The sequence below is a fragment of the Myiozetetes cayanensis genome, unplaced genomic scaffold (genome assembly GCF_022539395.1).
Source record: "Myiozetetes cayanensis isolate MyiCay16 unplaced genomic scaffold, myiCay2020 scf14, whole genome shotgun sequence".
In the NCBI taxonomy this organism is placed as follows: domain Eukaryota; kingdom Metazoa; phylum Chordata; class Aves; order Passeriformes; family Tyrannidae; genus Myiozetetes; species Myiozetetes cayanensis.
This window is the reverse complement of record NW_026087048.1, coordinates 997,670-1,018,065: the sequence shown is the minus strand read 5'-3', so window position 1 is coordinate 1,018,065 and position 20,396 is coordinate 997,670. Positions and strand designations below refer to the sequence as shown.

At 46.4% G+C, this 20,396-nt stretch overlaps 1 protein-coding gene across 2 annotated transcripts in view; it reads left to right on the top strand.

Annotated features, from left to right (window-relative positions):
* The window catches only part of ANXA2 (annexin A2), a 35,649-nt gene extending 17,167 nt beyond the window's left edge, over positions 1-18,482 (top strand). For both annotated transcript variants that reach the window (XM_050309776.1, XM_050309777.1), the window contains exons 3-13: positions 3,462-3,561; positions 7,468-7,562; positions 10,194-10,307; positions 12,350-12,440; positions 13,728-13,807; positions 14,119-14,178; positions 14,346-14,439; positions 15,161-15,256; positions 16,384-16,442; positions 17,150-17,272; positions 18,134-18,482. In XM_050309776.1, coding sequence (XP_050165733.1) covers positions 3,462-3,561; positions 7,468-7,562; positions 10,194-10,307; positions 12,350-12,440; positions 13,728-13,807; positions 14,119-14,178; positions 14,346-14,439; positions 15,161-15,256; positions 16,384-16,442; positions 17,150-17,272; positions 18,134-18,193 — 972 coding nt within the window. In that variant the 3' untranslated portion in view covers positions 18,194-18,482. The remainder of the gene's footprint in view (positions 1-3,461; positions 3,562-7,467; positions 7,563-10,193; positions 10,308-12,349; positions 12,441-13,727; positions 13,808-14,118; positions 14,179-14,345; positions 14,440-15,160; positions 15,257-16,383; positions 16,443-17,149; positions 17,273-18,133) is intronic.
* Positions 18,483-20,396: the final 1,914 nt, after the last annotated feature.

Sequence of the window (20,396 nt, the reverse complement as noted above, 5' to 3'; positions counted from 1 at the left end):
ATTTTGCTTAAATGTCACATCTTGTTTCTTTTACAGGACTCTGTGCCAGCAGAGCTGTGCAGTTCATAAGATTCCACACATCCCCTCTGCTTAAACTTTCATTGGCTAAAAACCACCAAGCAGCTGTAAACCATAGCACAGTTAGATGGGGTGACTGGATTTAATGAGGAACAAGTGAGTTAAGGATGATAAGAGCAGATGGAAATATGTTTGGTTTTGGTGATACCCTCTCTATTTCCTTTTTTTTTAAAATTAAAAATGGAGAACATGACTTAAAAAGAATAAAAATATTGGGGATTTTATTCCTGTAATGGTTATCACCAGACCCAAACTATTTCTTGAAAAAAAGTTTTCTCAAACTTATTTTCTTGTTTTCTGCTTTAGCTTTGATTGTGTGTTTTCCAGCACATCTGCACTTGGTTTATGGTTTTACTGAAATGCCAGAAAGCCACAGTCTTTGTTTGATTTCTTAAGCTGCAGCATGAGATGGTTGGTTACCAGTGTGGTATCAGCATACCATGCCCTGAATTTGGGGTTCTGTGATTGGCACTGGAGGGGAAGTGGATCCTATCTGTGGGTTATTTCATCAGGTTGCCTTTGAATTTGCTGTGCTGGTAAATCCTAGAGCTGGTAACTCCAGGTCTGAGCTGGGTACCAAGCACATTTTCTGCCAGTTTTTGTTACTTGTTGTGCAATGAGTGATCCCAGACGGTGTTTGTGAAAGAGCTGTTGCAAGGAACTGGCCACTGCACTGGAGCTAAGTGGTAGAACTGGTTTCATAGTGCACAAGCAGTCAGGTTTCAGCTTTCCTGGCTCTGTGTGCTTCAATGGAGAGTTATTTTCAGAATAATATTTAAGTAATCTGTTCTCAAGGGCAGAAATGTTTATTCCTTAATGCTTGCAAGTAGTTGGAAAAGTGAAATTTGAAACTGTTCCATGCCAGCACTTTGATCAGAACTGCTGCCCCAGGATCCTGTGAGAAGTATCAGGCAGCTGGAGCGTCCTGTAGGTCCTCAGTTGGAAGCTGGAATTTCTAAGCATGTCTTGCACAAAGCATTTGACCAGTTTCCCCAGCAGTGACTCAGCAAGTTCACTGACATTAAACACAGGGTTTGGACCACCCATTCCTCTCTGTAAAAACCCAAGTTTTTAGCCTTGATGTTCTAGAATGGTCATGGCTGAAGCCAAGGCCTGTCCTGTGCCAGAAGGAGCTGGTGTGCTCTGCATCACTGGCACAGACATTGGTTTGGGTCAGGGTGAGGAAATGCCTGCTTTCTTCAACCTCCCTTCCCCTGGGGAGAGGATGGAGTGGAGCTGAGGCTGCTCTGGGCTTGCATCTGTGCCCAGGAGCAGAGAAGGATCCTCAGAATACTGACATGGAGGTGTTCTGAAAGGGTCCTGGTGTTTGTAGGAGAAACTGAGCCTCTTCAGCTTTCCTGTTAGTGATATTTGCTTCTCCATCCAGTTTTGTTCTTCCCAATAGGATAAATTAGTCAAGCTCATAGGAGGTAAAATAGCTGGAGGACCTCTGAAGCACACAATGTTCCCTGGGGAGGAAACATCCTCTGCTTTAGTTTGGCCCAGGCTGTGGTGCAGTTGCACTCCAGCTGGACCTGTACTGCCACTCTGTAGAGAATTTTATGTTGAACTAAATGGAAAGGCTGTTGGGAAAGCTGTCTGAAAACATCCAGCACTATGGTACAGCAGTGCACCAGAGTCATCTGAGTCTGCATAGTCTGGAATTTAAATGGCTGTTTTTCATGGGCAATCCCCCTGCTAAGACTGTGTCAGGTGTCAGGGAAAGTGAATCTAACTTGTTGTGCATTGGGTGGAGGGACAGAGTAAAAGGTGGCTGCCAACTGCAAATACTCTGTGTATTTTGGTAGGGTATGGTATCATCTGTGCAGTGAAATACTCTACCCAAACCACTCAGAAAATAGAGTGGGTGGAAGGAGGGGTGCCCAGCTCTGCCCAGGTGACTTTGCTTCAGGTTCTCCAGTGTGGTTAATTAGCAGTGCCAGGAGATGGTGCCTGGGGTTAGGGATCTGTCAGGCACAGCTCTCTCTGAGTGAGGCTCCTTGCACATCCCCATTTGCTGTTTCTGTTACCAACTTGATCTGCCAGAAGGACAGTCTGTGTTTTGTGGGGTGGCTCTGGGCCAAACTGGGGCCACTTTGCTGGACGGAGCTGATGGTGAGAGACAGAAGAGAATGGCTCAGTTTAGCAGTGCTTTTGGACTCCCTGTCCCCACAGCACAAAACAGACTGTCTCAAGAGGTTACTGCCAGAGGAATCCATCCAGGACAGCCTGACCTCTGCAGGAGAGAGGCAAATGTAGTCAGAAACCATGGAATATTTTTAGTTAAAAGTTGTCCTCTTAAAAATCTGCAAGTAAAAAGATTCTCTAGGGATATTAAGATAGCTTAGTCCTGTCCATAAACACAGCCTTCTGTTGGAGTCAGGGAGAGAAGCAGAAGTTTCTGGGGCTCTTTGCCAAGAAAGCTTAGCTGTTCATTCACTCAGGAATAGCTGTTTCAGGTGTTGGTCACTACTCCTCTCTGCCAGAGCTTTAGGTCTCTAAACTGAACTCAGCAGAGTGGGATTTGTGAAGATTCCTCAGCTGTTTGTATGAAAATCTGTGGTTTGGTTGGACCTGCCCCTGGGAGGTGATACCAAGCTAAACTGTTGGCTTACACTGAAGCAGCTGAGGAGATTGGAATCTTTATTGTGGTGACCCTCTGTTTGAAGCTGTGATCCTCGGGAGAGGGCCTTAATAAACAGCTGCTAAAATCCGGTAACTTCTGAAATGTTGCATCTGTTTACTCAGTGAAGTTACCTGCAAGTCCTCCTACTCTTAGCAGAGGTAATTTGAAATGTCATTTGGTTTTGTTGTCCTCATGCTGCTTAAACCAAGTATCTGCAGGCAAAGAGTTTCAGAAGGACATTGTGAGTAACTTTTGTTTTCTAGAACTATAGGCTTGGAAAGATTTTTGTGTTATCTTTAAAGTCCATGAGATAGGGCACAGAACTTGTTCTGACTTACTCATTAATCTTCCATCTCCCTCTACTTTCTTTTAATCATTGTTTGTAGCCTGTAATCGAAAGTAAAGTATAGGCTTCAAATCTAAAATACTTCCGACTTCCGTTTTCTTTGCATTAGCTTTCTGTAGCCGTTTTCCTTCAGATCTAGCCAGAAAACTCCAGAGTTTAGAATCCTGAGGTTTAGTGAGTAAACTTGGAATGTGGTGGGTTTTTGCTGCAGTAAAACATCTACCTGTGTATATTCTGTGTTATAATAAGCATGGCTGCGAGGGGACTTCAGGAGAGCAGAGTTGGTGGCTCTGTGTTCACGTTGCTACATTTAAACATTTGGCTGAATACCAGTTCACTGAGAGCCATGTGCTCTATTAACTGCAGCAGTTACCCATCACACAGTTTAACTTGGAACCCTTTTCCTTGCAGCATTCTCTGCCCCCCAGTGCCTATGCCACAGTCAAGGCCTACTCCAACTTCGATGCAGACCGTGATGCCGCAGCCCTGGAGACGGCCATCAAGACCAAAGGTGAGACAGGCTGGGGCTCCTCTCTGCTGGGACACAGGGCTGGCTTGCAGGAAAGCACAGAAAGACTGTGTTTCAACAATGTTTTGATATCCTTACTGAAGGATACCTGTTGGGAGGGTTTCTCAGACCTCACTGATGAAATCCTGGCCCAGCTGGAGTTTGAATGCTGTAAATGCATGCTTTGAATATGCTTCTGTAGCCACGAGTTGTTGAAGTTATCACTTTTTCCCTCTCTTGACTCATCAGTACTTCAAATTCTACTACTTTTCTGCCACTGAGAATGAAGTGTCAGCTTCTGTGGCAGAGATTGGGGCCCAGGCTCTGAATCATGGATTTCTGCTGGATTGCTGGATTGGACATTTCTTCTTCCTTTCAGCTCTGCAGACAGCTGCATGGGCTGATTTGGACACTTTTCTCCAGGGTTTTGAACTAAATGCTCATGTATCTTGTATTATTTTGGGGTCAAAGAAAGTCCTAGACACCAGTTTCTGAGGTGAGTTTGCAGGCGCAGGGCACTGTGAGTCCTCTGCTTCTCGGAGCCAGCCTGTGAGGGAGGCTCCTCTCTGCTCTACTGGAACCATCAGCAGTGCAGAGAGTACCAACTCCAGCTCTGAGAGCATTCCTGGCTACTCCCAGGGCTGTGATCCTCAGTCCTTGTCCTGCTCTGGGACACAGAGGCTGTGCCACACCTTCCAGGCTTGTTCAGGCCAGAGGCCACAGCTGGGTGGAGCTGCAGCTGACAAGTTTTTTGCCTTCATGTCAGGAGAGGGAGAAATTTAAAAGCCAAATAGTTTCTCATCAGAAAGAAATGCTCGGTCTTCCATCAGTTGCCAACAAAGCACAGGGTTGAGTTGCTCTAAAATGTAAAATATTTCCCCACCCTAGCAAGCAATGAGGCTTCCTTTCACAAGATTCCTTCATTTAACTGGAGAAATACCTGACTGAGGTAGAGTCAGTTGTGATTTTTAATCATTTATGGTTTGCTTTCATTTAGGGAAACCCTCCTGTGAGAGAGGTGTATGTGCCATCATGTTTGGCAGAAGATGCTGTGTGTGTATGTAGAGCTTTGTCTGGATTTGATAAGTTTTCACAGCTCTGATTATAGGGCAAATCTATGTCAAATATACCATGAGACCTGCAGGATAGTGAAAATTTACACATTTGAACACTCAAGCTGTTAATTACTGCAAAAGGAAATTGCAGTTTCCCAGGCAGTACAAAAGCTTTTCCACTCAGGAAAGTCAAGCTCATGCCATTTTTTTCACTTTCTTCCAGCAAAAATAATCAGTTTGCTGAGTTTTGGTTTTAGGATAAATGGAAACATTTCATCAGAGAGATGATTTTCAACTCTCTGAACAAATAATAGGGGAATTTAATCATGGACCTGCATGTTTGCAGGATTGAGCTGATCTCTGCTAAATAGTTTGTTATCCAGGACCTGTTTTGGGAGGGTGGCTTTAAAGGTGAGAATCTCTTAATGGTTGTGATACTGAATCTTTCATCCTAAAGAATCTCACAAAGGAAGTTCTCCTGTGGAAAAGTAAGAAGTAGAGTGTTATGACCAAACAGCTGCACAGGGAAATTCTTCTGCAAGAACAAGTTTAAAAATATTTCTGGGAAGCATCAAAGTAGTTTTTGAGCAGAAGATGTAACACCCATAATGAACAGACTCTATATCCAAGCAGCTCCCACTCTCCTAGGAAGCATCACCATTCCTCTAGCCATTAGCTTGCACTGTGAGTTATCATGAACAGTAAAGAGTGATAGGACCTGTTCATTTTAGAACAGCTTATAAATACTCATGGCAGCTGTTTTGTGGCTGAGGTGGCAACTTCAAAAACCCAGGCACATCAGAACCAAGCGTTTCTGGGGGCTTTCCTCTCTGCAGGATACAGGACTCGTGGTGCCTGCACCCCGTGTTTTGAACAGCGAGGTCAGTCCGTGCTCTGTGGGTCTGCATTTCAGTCCCCAGAGCAGTCAGTGTGTCCTGAGCCCTGCTGGAGTCTTACCTCTGGGTGTCCCTATATCAACAGTGCCTACATAAACAGCGTGGTGTTTGCCATCAGGGCAGGCTGCTTTGGCAGCAGAAATTGTTCTCCAGCTGTTCCTCTGCTATGGAAGCTCCCAGAATCAGTCATCAATCTGTGTTTCAGTGACTGTGTGTGAAATGGGTAAAACTTAATTTTACTGCCTAAACAACAGCTGTCTGTTTGTTTTAGACAAAGGTCTAGGGCAGGGTTCTGCTCTGTGTAATATCTAAATATTTCAGCATTCATTCCCACTGCTGAGGTTGTTTCTCCCACCTTGGTTGGCCATCTGTGTCTCTGTGCAGGATCTGTGGAAAATACTGGGCTGTGTTTACTGGGGCTCAGATCTATCTGCACAAACTCTACTGGACAAATACTTTGTCCAGTCCCTTTGCTGGGCTTGGAGTGCAGCTGAATTAAGTGCAGGGAGTTTATATGTGTATCCAACAGCCTAGAGAGGGCAACATGCAGGAATGGCTGGAGGTGACACCTTTTTTCCCCATTGATAGAAAAGCAGTGATAAAATCTGCCAAGCCGGAATAAATTTGGACTTTAACTTCTGTTTCATTGCCCTGAAACTTACAGAGATTTTAGTGAGCAAAGGAAGTGTTTGAGCTGCTGTGCTGCCCTGCCCCACCTCAGCAGCTGTGAGTCAGCATCCTGCCCATGCAGCAGCATTCCCAAGTGTGAGGTACAGCCACTCACTCTCCCCTGAATGCCAGAGCAGTGACTTCACTTCATATTTCCATCCACAAAGCACAGCATAAGAGAGTTGGATGCAGTCATTTGGGGGCTGCTAATTTATCTTAATTGTGATATGATACAACTTGAAAATGTCACTTATCCCTTTTCGGTGCCGAGAGCTGCTCACATTTAGGATTTATTGAAAAGCTTAAGGCATTGGCTTGTGCTGTGCTGAAAGGTCCAGTGTCTGTGTGTGGCCCTTTCTGGACCGGGAGAATTTGTTTTCTTTTATCAAGTGGGAACACTTGAAAATGTGCAGGAGGAGGTGGTGGCTGACATGTGCAGTCAGCATGTGTGCAACCCAGAATTTGTAACTTAGACACATGATGCTGTCCAGGGCCTTCTGACATCGTTTGCAGGTCAAACTGAGTCAGAGCAGGGCTGTAGGTCTGCCCTGAGCACGAGCTGAGGACACCAGGCTGAGTGCAGCATTTCAGCAGGAAAAATGTGCTGAAGGAGGAGAAAGGAATTCTGGATTTGACTCATGATTTTAGATGGTGCAGCTAGGGGCTAGATGGCCTTTTTGCAAGATTCACACATTCTGTGGTTGCTTTTTATAATATCTGTTGCAGTTCTTTGTTTCAAGTTGCTGTGAGGTCGCGTTGGGTCATAGGGGAAATAAATGTAGCTGGATTCTGGCAGGGATCTGAGTCCTGCTGGTGGCTGCTGATCCAGTCCTTACTTTCTGGCTTTTTTTAATCCAAAAAATCATCTTTTGTAGTGACCTGTGTGCAAATGGTAAAGAAACTGCTCCTAAGAGTTGTAATGAATGGAGAGACCCGAGGCCAAACTCTGGGCTCGCTCTGACCTCTAGAGTAGAGCCACTTATTTGCTTCAGAATCTGGCCAGGAAAAACATTACCTGTTACACTTCATCTCTCTGTTACTGAAGAATATGCCCTGTACTAGACATGCAATATTTAGAAAGAGTTTTGCTGCTTCTAAGTCCGTGTGGGAATAGTCCAGAGCAGGCGGTTACACAGCCCGGCTGATATTTGAGTGTCATGGTGAGAGCTGTGCCAGGGTCTCCTCTGTCCAGCCATTTGGGAGCTCTGCTGACTGTGGTGTTTGGAAGACAGCTGGCCATCCCTTCCCCCCCAGGAAAGCTGCTGTAACTGTGTCTCCCGTGTCTGTAGGTGTGGACGAGGTGACCATCATCAACATCCTGACAAACCGCAGCAACGAGCAGAGGCAGGACATCGCCTTCGCCTACCAGAGGAGGACCAAAAAGGTAGGAAAATATAAACAAACACTAATTAGTCAGTGTTTCTCTTGTGGACAGTTCGATTTTTCAGGGTTTATCTTTTCTCTGAAATTAAAGAAGTTGCACCTGCCTTGTCCATGCTGTCACTGCTTAGGACTGGTGGATCTTCCAAATGTGCTGAGTATGCACAACTGGAACTGCAGTCTGTTGAGACAGTGGTTTCCTGGCACCTCCAGAAGTCACAGTGGGAGCCACAGGATTCCCTGGTGCCTTATGATAAACAATACTGAAAAGCCACTAGTGTGAAATGCCTCCATTTGAAGGGAAAGATGAAAGGCAGAAGCTTTTGGGGATGGATTTTTGCTTGTTTGTTTGGGTTTTTTGGGGGAGAGAAATGTGTAAAGTGTGTGCAGCTTTCTGCCCAGTGAGTCTTGCTCTCTGGAAGGCAGGAGCTCTTCTCTTTTGAGGTTGTCACAGTCTCACCATAACTGAAGTTTCATGCCCACGATCAGGAGGGACCTTGTATAGAGTTCAGATTATGATGGATGTATCTCTTCCAGGTTTGCCAGACCCCAAATGGTAGTCCTCCAACAGCAGCCCAGAGTACTCACCTGAACCCAAATGTAAATGTAGAGTTAAATTTTGTTAGTTCACCGGCTTGGCTGCATGACTGATGTAGGCACACGGGGCTCGGACACGTGCATGTGTGCCCACATCTGCACCCCTGTGGTCCTGCCCCTGGGCACTGGCAGAGTGAGTCCTGCACAAAAGTGGGCCCTGATTGTGAAACGTGTCACCTAAAGCTTTGTTAAGTGTTTTGCATGACCACAACAATGCACCACCAAGAACATCTGCAACTTTGTCTGTTTCTCTCTCACCTTTTTTTTTCTTGCTGCAACCCCAGAGCAACCTGAATTTATCAAGTGTAACAAGTGCCAAAGAATAAACCAATCTGTAGGAACAATGGGAATATGCAGTAGAAACCACTCAGATGAAAGTGAGAGGAGGCAGTGGGACGTGTAAAGACACATGGGTGTATCTTCTGGGGACTCATGGTTTGCTTTGCCAGTGGGTTGTGCAGTTTTGGTTGGCATTGCCCTGTGTTGTTCTGGGCTGCTCGCTTTGTTTGGTGCAGGATTTATCAATAGATCATAGTTTTTAAGTGTCACATATCTACCTGTCTCTTCATTCCTTTGAGCTGAGCAGTGTCTGATGGGAACTCTTGGTAAGCTTGAGGAATCTTTGCCCATCCCCAGTGTCAGTGGAGCTCCCAGTGCAGACTGGGCATTCTGCATGTGTGTCTGGTCAGTCCTGACTGCCACCAGTCACCCCTGGCCTTGAAATGAACTGCTGATATCCAGATGCTCCCCTGGAACACTTAGGAAAAAAAAAAGCCCCATCCAGCCTGGCCTTTTGAACACTTCCAGGGCTGGAGCACCCACAGCTTCTCAGGCAGCTTGTTCCCTGCAGTTTATTACAGAGATGTGTGGTGTCTCTGCTGTTTCACCTTGTGTCTGGGGAACCTGTTGGCACACAGGATGGAGCACTGTACCCCACTGTACTAAAATGTTCTTAGACTAAAGCAGGGAGATGCCCCAAGCCCACATTCAGTCCTTGTCAACCCATGCAGTGAGTGAACCCAGCGTGGCACAGGTTGGTGCCTGCATTAAATGGGTGACTCTGGGATTGACTCAATGCCTGGGCTCTCTGTCTCTGGCACAAACTTCCCTGCAATCCAGCTGAGGTCCCTTTCTCTGCCCCCTGTTCCCCTGCCTCTCCAGCTCACGGATTGTTAGTGGAGAAAGCAGCAATTGCCTTCTGAATGCTCCAGGTTTAACTTCAGCTTGGGGAATACCTGGGTCTGGGTGCAGCCCAGCCTTGATCCAAGGGCTTTCAGCTCTGTAACACACACTGCAGTGAAGCTGATAATTACAGTTATTCCAGTGGCATCTGAAACCCCTAAGAGGACATGGCCTCTGGCTTTCTTTGCAAGCATCCTGTGAGTGAACATACCTGACTGTTTCTTTCCCTAGCATTGACTGACAATTAACAACAGGGATTTTAGCTACAGTCTTCTGAGAGTTTCCTTGAAGACACTGGTAACTTTTCTGTGCTCAGGGATGGTTTTTCCCCTCGAGCTGAGCTGTTTGGGAGCTGGGCCTTGCAGCAGAGTAACTGTGCAGTCAGTTGTTCAATGCCTTAGCTGGTCAAGGGCTGGGATAATAGATAAAAACACACAAATAATGGGATAATAGATAAAAACACACACAATGCTTCTGGGAAAACACTGGGAGTAAGGTGGAGAAGCACTGACCACAGGGAGTCAGACTCAGATCCATCTGGGCTTATTAGTTCCAACAAAGCATCAGCACTGCAGGACTGGGGCAGAGCTGTTCAGATGTGTCTGCACTGTGCTTCCCAACACTTTGTCAGCCACTGGTGCATTTCTTCTTATTTCCAGAGGATTAGAAGAAAGCTCCTTTGCCCTAATTTCTTTCTTGGGCTCTCACAGAAGGAAAGCTCTTTGTGTTGTGTTTCCTTGTCAGTTGTGTCAGAAACGCTGTTGAGGCTTGGAGGCTTCAGCACTGCGGGTTAAACTCTCTGGAGATCAGAAGTGAGCTTTAATTTTTTTTGCTTCCATTGTCCCTCCTCTTTCAGGAGCTTTCTGCAGCGCTCAAGTCTGCTCTGTCAGGTCATTTGGAGGCGGTGATCCTGGGCTTGCTGAAGACACCAGCACAGTACGATGCCTCGGAGCTGAAGGCTGCCATGAAGGTAAATAAGCTTTGAAATTTGAGGTTCTCAGCCTGATGTCACTGTCTCAAGAATGAGTAAGGACTTCATACCCAAGGCTGCAGTTTCCAAACATGTCCACTGATTGTTATTTTTTTTTAGTGCTACAGTTTAAGTATCCTTAGCTGCAAGGCATCCAAAATGAGAGAAGTTCTGGAACCATGTGATTTTTAAACTGTTAAATAAATCTCTTTAGGAAAAAATGATTCTTGTCAGCTCAGGAGTGACTGATGGGCTGCTCTGGCTGGTTGCTGCTTTGCTGGCTGCTCCTAGAAACAATATACAGGTTCACAGTACACAAAAACACTAAGAGAGCAGCTGCTAGGGGAGCATTAAATCCTCTGCCAGCCTTTATAGGCTTAAACAGCTCTTTCCAGTTACTGGGTTATTTTATCACTGATCTTGAAAGAACATCCTGAACCAGACCTGCCCCTGTGTGGAACACGAGGAGGGGCATCCAAAGGAGTCTTTGGAGGAGCAGCCCAGCAGGGAGTCCCTGTGTTGCCCCCCTGCAGTCACAGCATGGATTATTATCACAGGTTATTACTGAAATAACCTCTTCTGCAGCCACTGAAACGAGGCTTGGGAGGTGCTCACGCCAGAACATTCACCTTTTTAAGCCAACTGAGGTTTGGGAACTTGTAGTTATAATCATCACTTAAATTCTGAATGCTCTTGATCAGGTTATTTTTTTTTTTAAATAATTAATAACAAGTACTAAGGCATGTCTACTGAAATTCAGAACATGACCAAAACTCCAAGTAATGAACTTCTCCAGACAATTAGAAAGGACTTAAAAAACTAAGAGGAAAACAAAACCATCCCCTCTACTGCATAAACACACACATTACACCCTCCAAAAAAAACCCCTTTAAACCCCTAAAACCAAAACCCCAACCTACTGTGGTAACTCTTCAACTGGGGGCCAAACCCCTTGTTTGAGCAATCAGCTGCTGCCCTCTCCTGGTTTAATACAGGTTATCCATCATTTATTGGGGATCCCGTTAGTTTGGGAGGGGTTTTTTTGATGTCTCACACCTGATACTCAATATTTAGGATGAGCATGTAGCATTTCTGGTGTATTCACAGCCCAAGGACCCAAAGGCCTCAGGGTGCCCCCAAATGCAGACTGTTCTGTTCTCCCATGGGTTGCTGTTCCCAGCTCCCCAGCACCTGCCCTGGTGCTGGGAATGTGCCTGAGCTGAAGCTGGGGCTGATACCTCAGAGCACTCCAAGCCCTGCCAGAGTTGGCTAAAGCAGAGTTATCCTTGAGGAGTTTGTTATTTTTCTGTTACACATTCTTGCAAAGTATTGAAAAACGTTTAGAAAATCATACCTGTTGTTAGCCTTCATTTCTTCACCAGATACCCATTAGCACTATTCTGTGGTAAACTGTCCTAGTTTTCTTAGCCATTTTTGTAAAATTACTCGGGTTTACTCTTGTTCGTTTGTTTGTTTGTGGTTTGGGGGGTTTTTCGGGAGGATGTTGGGGTTTTTTGCTTGTTTGTCCCCCTCTCTTTTCCCTTCAGTAAAGACACTTTATCCAAAGGGTAGTTTTCCCCATGATTACCTCCATTTTCCACGTGCTAAAGACTGCAGCATGAGAGCTTTTCCCAAGCTGTTTCTGCTCTTGGAGGCCTGTGGAAATTATGCCCATTTTTGCCACATGCAAATGCCATTCTGTTATCGATGGGCATAACAAACAGCACCCCAACAGGATTGCAAAGCACATTTCCTTCCTGTGCTGCCAGTGGACAGCAAACAATCACACTTAGGCCATGGTAAGTTAGACACACAGCAGGTGCTCACTGCCCAGAGATCTGCAGGGTCCCAGAGCCACTGGAGGAGTCTTTGGCAACCAAAAGTGTTCCATGTATTGCTACTCAGGAGCAGTTGGCAAAAAATATCCCTGAATGGCTGTGACACTGTTAGAGTGGGAGAGGGGATGTCTGCACAATATCTTTAAAGCATCTGAGCAAGCCTGGTCATTTGTAGCTCCTGACTGAGCCTGGGATGTGTTGCAGGGCCTGGGAACTGATGAGGACACGCTCATTGAAATCATCTGCTCACGAACAAACCAGGAGCTCAGCGAGATCAACAGAGTCTACAGGGAAAGTAAGTTCACTGTGCAGGTGTCCATGTCCTGTGTTTTTACACTGAGTTTCCTGGCTGAGCTCCTGTCAGTGGGTCATTATTAGCTTACCCCAGTCTGCTCTCAGCCTCTGGCAGTTGCACATGACTTGTTGTACTGCTGTCCTGGGTATCTGTGTGTGTTTTATAATTCCATCCTGTAACAGATTAGAGAATGTTTACCACTCACACAAGTTGTCTAAATGAATATCTTTTCTAAGCTACCTGTGCACAGTGACAGACACAATGATGTGAGATTTACGGATTCTGGGGTCACTTATGTAGTAAGTAGGTGAATCTGAAATCCACTGAAGCATGCTGGTAAGCTTGTTGGGTAGATCTGACAGAAAAGACATGAAGTAAAATGTCATTAAAGCATATGTTCTGTTTTTCAACTTTTCTAAAGCATGTTACCTGATGGGAGCTAGTTGATTGTAAGTAGGTAAGAGTGATCCAAGATCCATCCTCAGGAAGGCTGACTTTCCTGTAATATTCCTGGTATTTTTACATGGGCCATTCTTGTTGGGTTTATCCCAAGCCAGCTGTCCTGTTGTTTACCTTGAGCTTCCAGTAGAGCTCCACCACAAACAGCCTGAAATGCAGCAAATCACTGTGTGCTGGTACACAGGAGTTGTCAGGCACTGCTGGCTGAGCCAGAAGTGCCAAGCAAAACCAATGATCATAAGGGCCAGTATCAAAAGAAATAACATGTGTTGGCAAGGAGAGCATTGCTGCTGTAGATGAGTGTGCTGTTGGAAGAGAAAGAGACTGTAATTTTAGAGCAGTATAAGGGATGACCCCTTGGAAAGCAATGAGAATGTTTAGACACCAGGGCAGAATCACACAGAGCATTCCTTAGATTTGTCAGAAAGGCTTTTGATCTCTTGCATTCAACTCGTAATTGCAGTTGTCCAGTCATAAAGCCACGAGGTGAGAAGGCCTAAATGCTTTGTTTATCAAACAAGCAAACATTAATTGGTAGCTAGGAATGATCTAGCAGGACACTGAGTTTAAAACAATATTCCCCTTCCTTGTAGTAGTCCCAGGTCCTCCTGGTGCCTGCCCATGACAGACTGATGGTCCTGGTGCCTGGCTGGTGGCAGTGTTGGGTTTGATGCAGGCAAGCCTGCATTTGTTTGCATCGTCTTCCATGTGTGACTTTGGTTGTAGCTGTTCATTTATGTGCATAAAACACAGTAATTAGCAGCTGTTTGCCTTGTGAAGGTGTCTCTGTAGGACACCATTCACTGAAGAGACTGTTGTGTTTTGTAGTGTACAAGACAGAGCTGGAGAAGGACATCATATCAGACACATCTGGAGACTTCCGCAAGCTCATGGTTGCCCTGGCCAAGGTGGGTCTGCTCATGTTTCTCCACGTTTCCCAAAGTGCCTGCTCTTTGGGAACTGCCTGATGGCTGCCAGTAAAACACTTCTAAAGTCACTTTTAAGTTTCCCTGTATTGTCACTGACTTTTGGGGGAACAGATATTCCAATTTGAAGGGCAGAGTGTTTTGACAGAAATGCAGCGTTAACAGCAGCTTCATAATGGGGATGGAGCATTCAGTTATCCATTTATCAAAGTTAGATTAAACAACTAGAAAGGAATAGCACACTGCTTACTTTCTGTGAAACCTCTTCTAAATACTGCTCTCCTTGTTTGAAGGGCAAAAGGTGTGAAGATACCTCTGTGATTGATTATGAGCTGATTGACCAAGATGCCAGGGTAAGTGCTGGTGGTGACCATTGGATACCTTCAGCTGCTCAGGCTCTGGGGACACTGAATGTACAAATACTGTGCAGTGGGTGTGTGAGCTCCAGATTGTCTGGCACAGTGATGCTGGCGTGGCATCAATGTACTGATGTCACTTCTGCTTTTCCTTCTCACCCCAGGACCTCTATGATGCTGGTGTGAAGAGAAAGGGAACTGATGTCCCCAAGTGGATCAACATCATGACTGAAAGAAGTGTCCCCCACCTGCAGAAAGGTACTAGCCAAGATATTTTTTTCCTGTAAGAGAAAGTTACAATGAAATGAGAACTATTTTGTCCCAGATAAGATTGAAATGAACATGAGAAGCAGTCATGAAACATAGGAGATGTTGTAAATCTTAATGAATGCCCAAGATGTTATTTTTTTTCAAAGAATAGTTATTTCTGTGGATGTATTACTCTCACAATTTGAATTTGTGTTCAGCTCTTTTTTGCACAGTTGTAACAATGCTTAATTACGTGTCACATCCACTCAAAACAAAAACATTACAAATCTAGAAAACACGGTTGCAGGAGACCTTGAGAAGTCCTTGAGCTCTTCCCTCTGTGCCAGGGTAGCTTAGTCTACATCATGTGTTCAGATCTGACAGTGCAGGCTCTCCAGAGCTGCCCTGAGACTGCTGTGAGCAGCCCATGGGAAAAGCCACTGGAAGAGTCCTCGGGGCCTAAAGCACTGTTGTTTCAAAAAATACTAGTACTGGATTCAGGTGGTATTTTGCCAGGTTATGGAAGTGTTAAAGGAAAACAAAAAGGCCATGGCATGGGAGCTTTGCTATCAGCTGACAACCATGGGGTGTATTTAAGACTAAGTTCTCAGAAGGACTTGAATAGATGTTTTTTAATCACATCTGCATTGTCTCTGTTGTTGCTTCAGGTGGTTATTTCTGCCAGTTGTTGGCCTGGTTTTGGTTTCATCCATTTTCTCTCTCGTGCCAGTGTTTGACAGGTACAAGAGCTACAGCCCCTATGATATGCTGGAGAGCATCAAGAAGGAGGTCAAGGGAGATTTGGAGAATGCCTTCCTTAATCTTGGTGAGTTGCCCTGAAGTCAAGTCTGTCTTTATATGGGGTCTTTTCAGTGCTCTTGCAGGGTATTGGGGTAAGGAATGGGGCCCAGCTTCACCCTGCTGGGTGAGGAATTACCAGGATGTGCTGGTGCTTTTGGATCGACTGGTGTACTTCAGGATACTGCAGGTATTGAGAAGTAGCTTATTTTTGCCCTTTGCAAAATACAAACTTTGCTTTCCATATTGAAATAAATTCACGTGTGTTGTGATCTGCCTGTAGTTCCACTTTTATTTGATAACAGAGGCCTAATATTTGTTTCCCCAAGCAAACAGAGAGGTTGGAAGTGTAGCTGAACACAGTAAACATTCAATATGGAACTGTAGCTGAACACAGTAAACATTCAATATGGAACTGTAGCTGAACACAGTAAACATTCAAGATGGAACTGTAGCTGAACACAGTAAACATTCAGGTGGAACTGTAGCTGAACACAGTAAACATTCAGTATGGAACTGTAGCTGAACACAGTAAACATTCAATATGTAAGAACAGTGGGGGAGAGGAGAGGAGAGCACAGGCAGGCAGTGGGGGTGAGAGAGGCTGCTGGGGGGCTGGTTTGCCACTGGATTCCCTGAAATGGGGAGGCAGGGGTAAGGCTGGCACTGTGCCATGGGGGGAAGATGGCAGGGATGTCACTGTGTCTGAGAGGGAGCTCCCTAAGAGGGAAATCCATTTCAGACTGAGGGTGAACTGGGGGCTCTGAAATGCAAGTGGAGTATAAACAGAGCTCAGCCTTGGAAGGGAGCCTTCCTGTGGATTAGCATACAGGGAGTGATTCCAGAAGAGGGATTGCTTATAGAAGTGGAAGAAGGAGTTGTGGAATGTGTGGAGGAGGTTTAGCATTCTGAAATGACAGCAACCATGGAGGGAAATACCTTCTCAGAATGTAAACATTTGTGGCTCAGTCACAGCCAAACAAGTTCCAAGTAACAGCTCAGGTAAAAATAATTTCTTCGTTTCCTCTTTTGGAGGAACTTTTGCTGAAAACCTTATTTTGACTACTTATGATATCTTTCAGAATGGCTCCACTCTGTGTCCTGCTGTTCTGTGTATGGGCAGGATATTTAACTATTCTCTCTCTCTCTCTTCAGTCCAGTGCATTCAGAACAAGCAGCTGTATTTTGCAGACAGACTGTACGATTCCATGAAGGTAGGGAAGACTCCTCTTTCTTTATCCTGTTTCTATTTTGCCATTGTTTCATCAAATCTTGATTCCTTAGGCACTTCTAGTCATCAGATGTATGAGTGGCATGTGAGTAAATGAACATTGAATGCAGTAACTACTGTGGCAGTAGGGGGGTGTTTCAGGTTGTCTTGCACAGAGATGTTCTTCAACAGCTACGAGCCTGGCTCTTCCGTTCAGATTCATCTGGGACAGGGAAATATAGGGAAGGGTCTCACAATGATGACCACTATTACATCAGTTGATTATAATTAGCAAGGTTGGACACATCTTTTGCAAGTAACCAAGAGCTGATAGCAGAAAAAGCCTGTTTATTTAAGTGCCAAAATAAGACATTAAATTTGCCTCAAAACATTTCCTCAAGAAAAGGGATGAAAGAGGAAGGCCTGGTGACAGGCACTGGGCAGTACCAGGAAGGCCTCCTGCTGAACCAGAACTGCTGCTTGCAGTCTGAGCTGCATTTGTGACTGGCAGCTGGTCAGCCACTGCTCATGAGAAAGGTACATTCATGCTCAAATTCCTGGGTCAGCATAACCACCTTAGTGAGAGGATTTAATTTAATGTATCTTTTATTTCCACATCTCAGTTGCCTGTGGTTTGCTGTCTTACCATGAGATGCAGTGGCTTTCTGTGCACTCCAGCTGTTGCAGCTGTCAGTGTGTCTGTGCTTGCAGGGCAAGGGGACCCGAGACAAGGTGCTGATCAGGATCATGGTCTCCCGCTGCGAGGTCGACATGCTGAAAATCAAGAGTGAATTCAAGAGGAAATATGGAAAATCTCTCTATTACTTCATCCAGGCAAGTTTTTCAGCTTTTGCTTTATATCACGGACCTTTGCAGCAGTCCTCACTGGATTAGTTGGACCACTGGAGTTCATGGGGGGTGTTTTAGGGGCTGCAGTGAGAATATTACCACCTTTAACTTCACAATCGACAGCTGGTACAATTCCTGGCAGCCACTTGGCAGGGCATGCAGGCTCTGTGCAATCAGCACAAGGTGTGTTCTGAAGGAAAAGTCTGTTCACCTCTCCCGATCCTCAGACCAAAAGACAAGAAAAACAGAATTCCTCTGTGGTTGCTGAGGGAAAATAGAGCATCCAAATTGCTGCTCCCTTTCGTTTCACTGCTCGAGGAGTGACTTTATTTTCCAGTTCAGTGAGATAGGTTTTACTTAACTTGGTGCACAGGTAAAGAGCTTGTGCATCTGCTTGAAAATTAGTCTTCTACCCACCCTAACAACAGCATATGATATATGTTATTCCTTGTGTAGATGAAGAAAATATTTAAGAAAAATCTTAAACCAGAAGCTTTTCCTAAAGATGTCAGTTGTAGATTATAAACAAATTTTTTAAATAGTGAACTTGATGTACGATTTTTGCAGTGATCAGTGACAAGGAACAGAATTGAGTCCTTCAGCTTCCCTTCATTGTGTTACTCTTCTTTTCACACCACAATTTCTCTCCCATTCTTGGCCTTGCAAGAATGATAAATAATTGCAGTTCATGCATAAGTAAAACTCAGTCTAGATAGTCCCCTCCAGGCTGACAGGGCTTCAACTGTGAGTCATAGAGTCCCACACGTTTGGAATATAATGCATATACTATCATAGTTTGTGACTGTTCCTCATACGTATTTTGTATTTTTTTCCCTTGCTTTACAGCAAGACACAAAGGGGGATTACCAGAGGGCCCTGCTGAACCTGTGTGGTGGAGAGGACTGAAAACTGTGATGGAAGATGCCCAAATCCAGAGAAATGCCTTGTTTCCCCTTCATTTTACTGTAACCCTAGAAAAAGCTGAGTTGCCTGGCTAGCCTTGGCTTGCCTCCTCCCTGCCAGAGCTCCCTGTGCTGCCCCGCTCTGTGCGTGCCCCTCTCAGCCTGGCTCTGCCTGAGGTGCCAACACCGCAGAGCCAGAGGAGCTGACCTTCCCCACAAACGAGCTCCCACGTGCTTGTGAAAGGCCCTGCCTCTCTGTGCCATGTTTCTAATAAAACAGAAGTAAAAATGGACTTTTGCTTTAAGACCTTTTACTTTCAGAGCTTGATTTGAAAACCCTGTGAACAGTTGGTATGTATTTAGACTTTGCTGTCCCTTTTCTGTGTTGTTTTTTTCCTCTTAGGTTTCACTACTTGTGGCTGAAACTTCATCTTCTTCCCTTGAGCCCTTCATGTGTTTAATGATTCAGTGTCTCAGCAGATCCAAACCCCTTCTCTGGAGTGATCGAGGGAGGTGATCCTCCCCCTCTACTCAGGCCTGGTGAGGACACATTTGGAGTGCTGAGTCCAGTCCTGGGCTCCTCAGGACAAGAGAGACACTGGGAGACTGGAGAGGGTCCAGCAGAGGCCCCAAAGGTGATGAGGGGTCTGGAGCATCTCTGTTATGAGGAGCTGGGCCAGGAGGGATGACTGAGAAGGGATCTCATTAATAGTTATAAATATCTCCAAGGTGGGTGCCAAAGGGATGCTTGCAGACTCTTTTTGGTGATGCCCCTGTGACAGGATGGGGAGCAACGGCCCTAAACTAAAGCACAAGGAGTCCACCTCAACAGGAGGGAGAACTTCTTTGCACTGAGGGTGGCAGAGCCCTGAACAGCTGCCCAGGCAGGGTGTGGAGTCTCCTCTCTGGAGATGTTCAAACCCTCCTGGACGTGTCCCTGTGTCACCTGCTCCAGGTGCCCCTGCCTGGGCAGGGACTGGGACTGGGGGATCTCCAGAGGGCCCTTCCAACCCTAACGATCCTGTGATTATTTTTCCCCCCCAAAAAATGCCACTGACACCTGAGCCCTGCCCTTCTCTGCCTGGGTGTGAGGGGCAAACACTTCTGAATCCCTCTGCAAGGTTTAAATCCTCCCTGAGCCTGTGCGTGAGGGGAAAACCCTCCGTTTGAACCCTCCTCAGGCTCCTGTGAGTACCAGGAGCGTTCCCTGCAGCGGGCTCGGGGCTGGGGGTCGTTGTTCCCCCGTGTCGGTCAGGCCCATTCCGAGATGAACGGTGTGGGCGCTGCTGGTTTCGGTGAGGGGGGAGTTCCCCACCTTCCTCAGCCCCACAGGGACAGAGACGGGCTGGGCGGCGGTGCCTGAGGGTGCATTCCACGCTGCCGGTGGAATGCAGCGCTCCTGCCTCGCTGTGACGGCATCTCCTGAGGCGGTGCGAACGCCCTGCCCTGGCGTGAGGGAGAAGCCGAGCTCCTCTTCCCAGCTGGGAGCGGCGCCCGTTCCCACCACGCGTGAGGGCTGAGGCGGCGCCCGTCCCGTCCGGGGCCGTGCCGGGGCTCTCTGGGTGCCCACATCCCCAGCACAGCCGTAACACAAAGATCGCAGATAAACTATGAAGTGATAATTCCTCCCTTTCCCAGCTGTTGCTCCTTTGGAGGTGCAGCCCCGCCCGCAAGTACCGGCTGTTTGCCCGCAGTCGCTGTCCGGGTCGCAGCCCTGTTTCAAAGGCCGCTGTGCCCCTCAGAGAGGATTCTGAGGCTGTTGTGCCCCTCAGAGACGATTCTGAGGCTGCTGTGCCCCTCAGAGACGATTCTGAGGCTGCTGTGCCCCTCAGAGAGGATTCTGAGACTGCTGTGCCCCTCAGAGAGGATTCGGAGGCCGTTGTGCCTCTCAGAGACGATTCTGAAGCTGTTGTGCCCCTCAGAGAGGATTCTGAGGCTGTTGTGCCCCTCAGAGAGGATTCTGAGGCTGCTGTGCCCCTCAGAGAGGGTTCTGAGGCTGTTGTGCCCCTCAGAGAGGATTCTGAGGCTGTTGTGCCCCTCAGAGAGGGTTCTGAGGCTGTTGTGCCCCTCAGAGATGATTCTGAAGCTGTTGTGCCCCTCAGAGAGGATTCTGAGGCTGCTGTTCCCCTCAGAGAGGATTCTGAGGCCACTGTGCCCCTCAGAGACGATTCTGAGGCCACTGTGCCCCTCAGAGACGATTCTGAAGC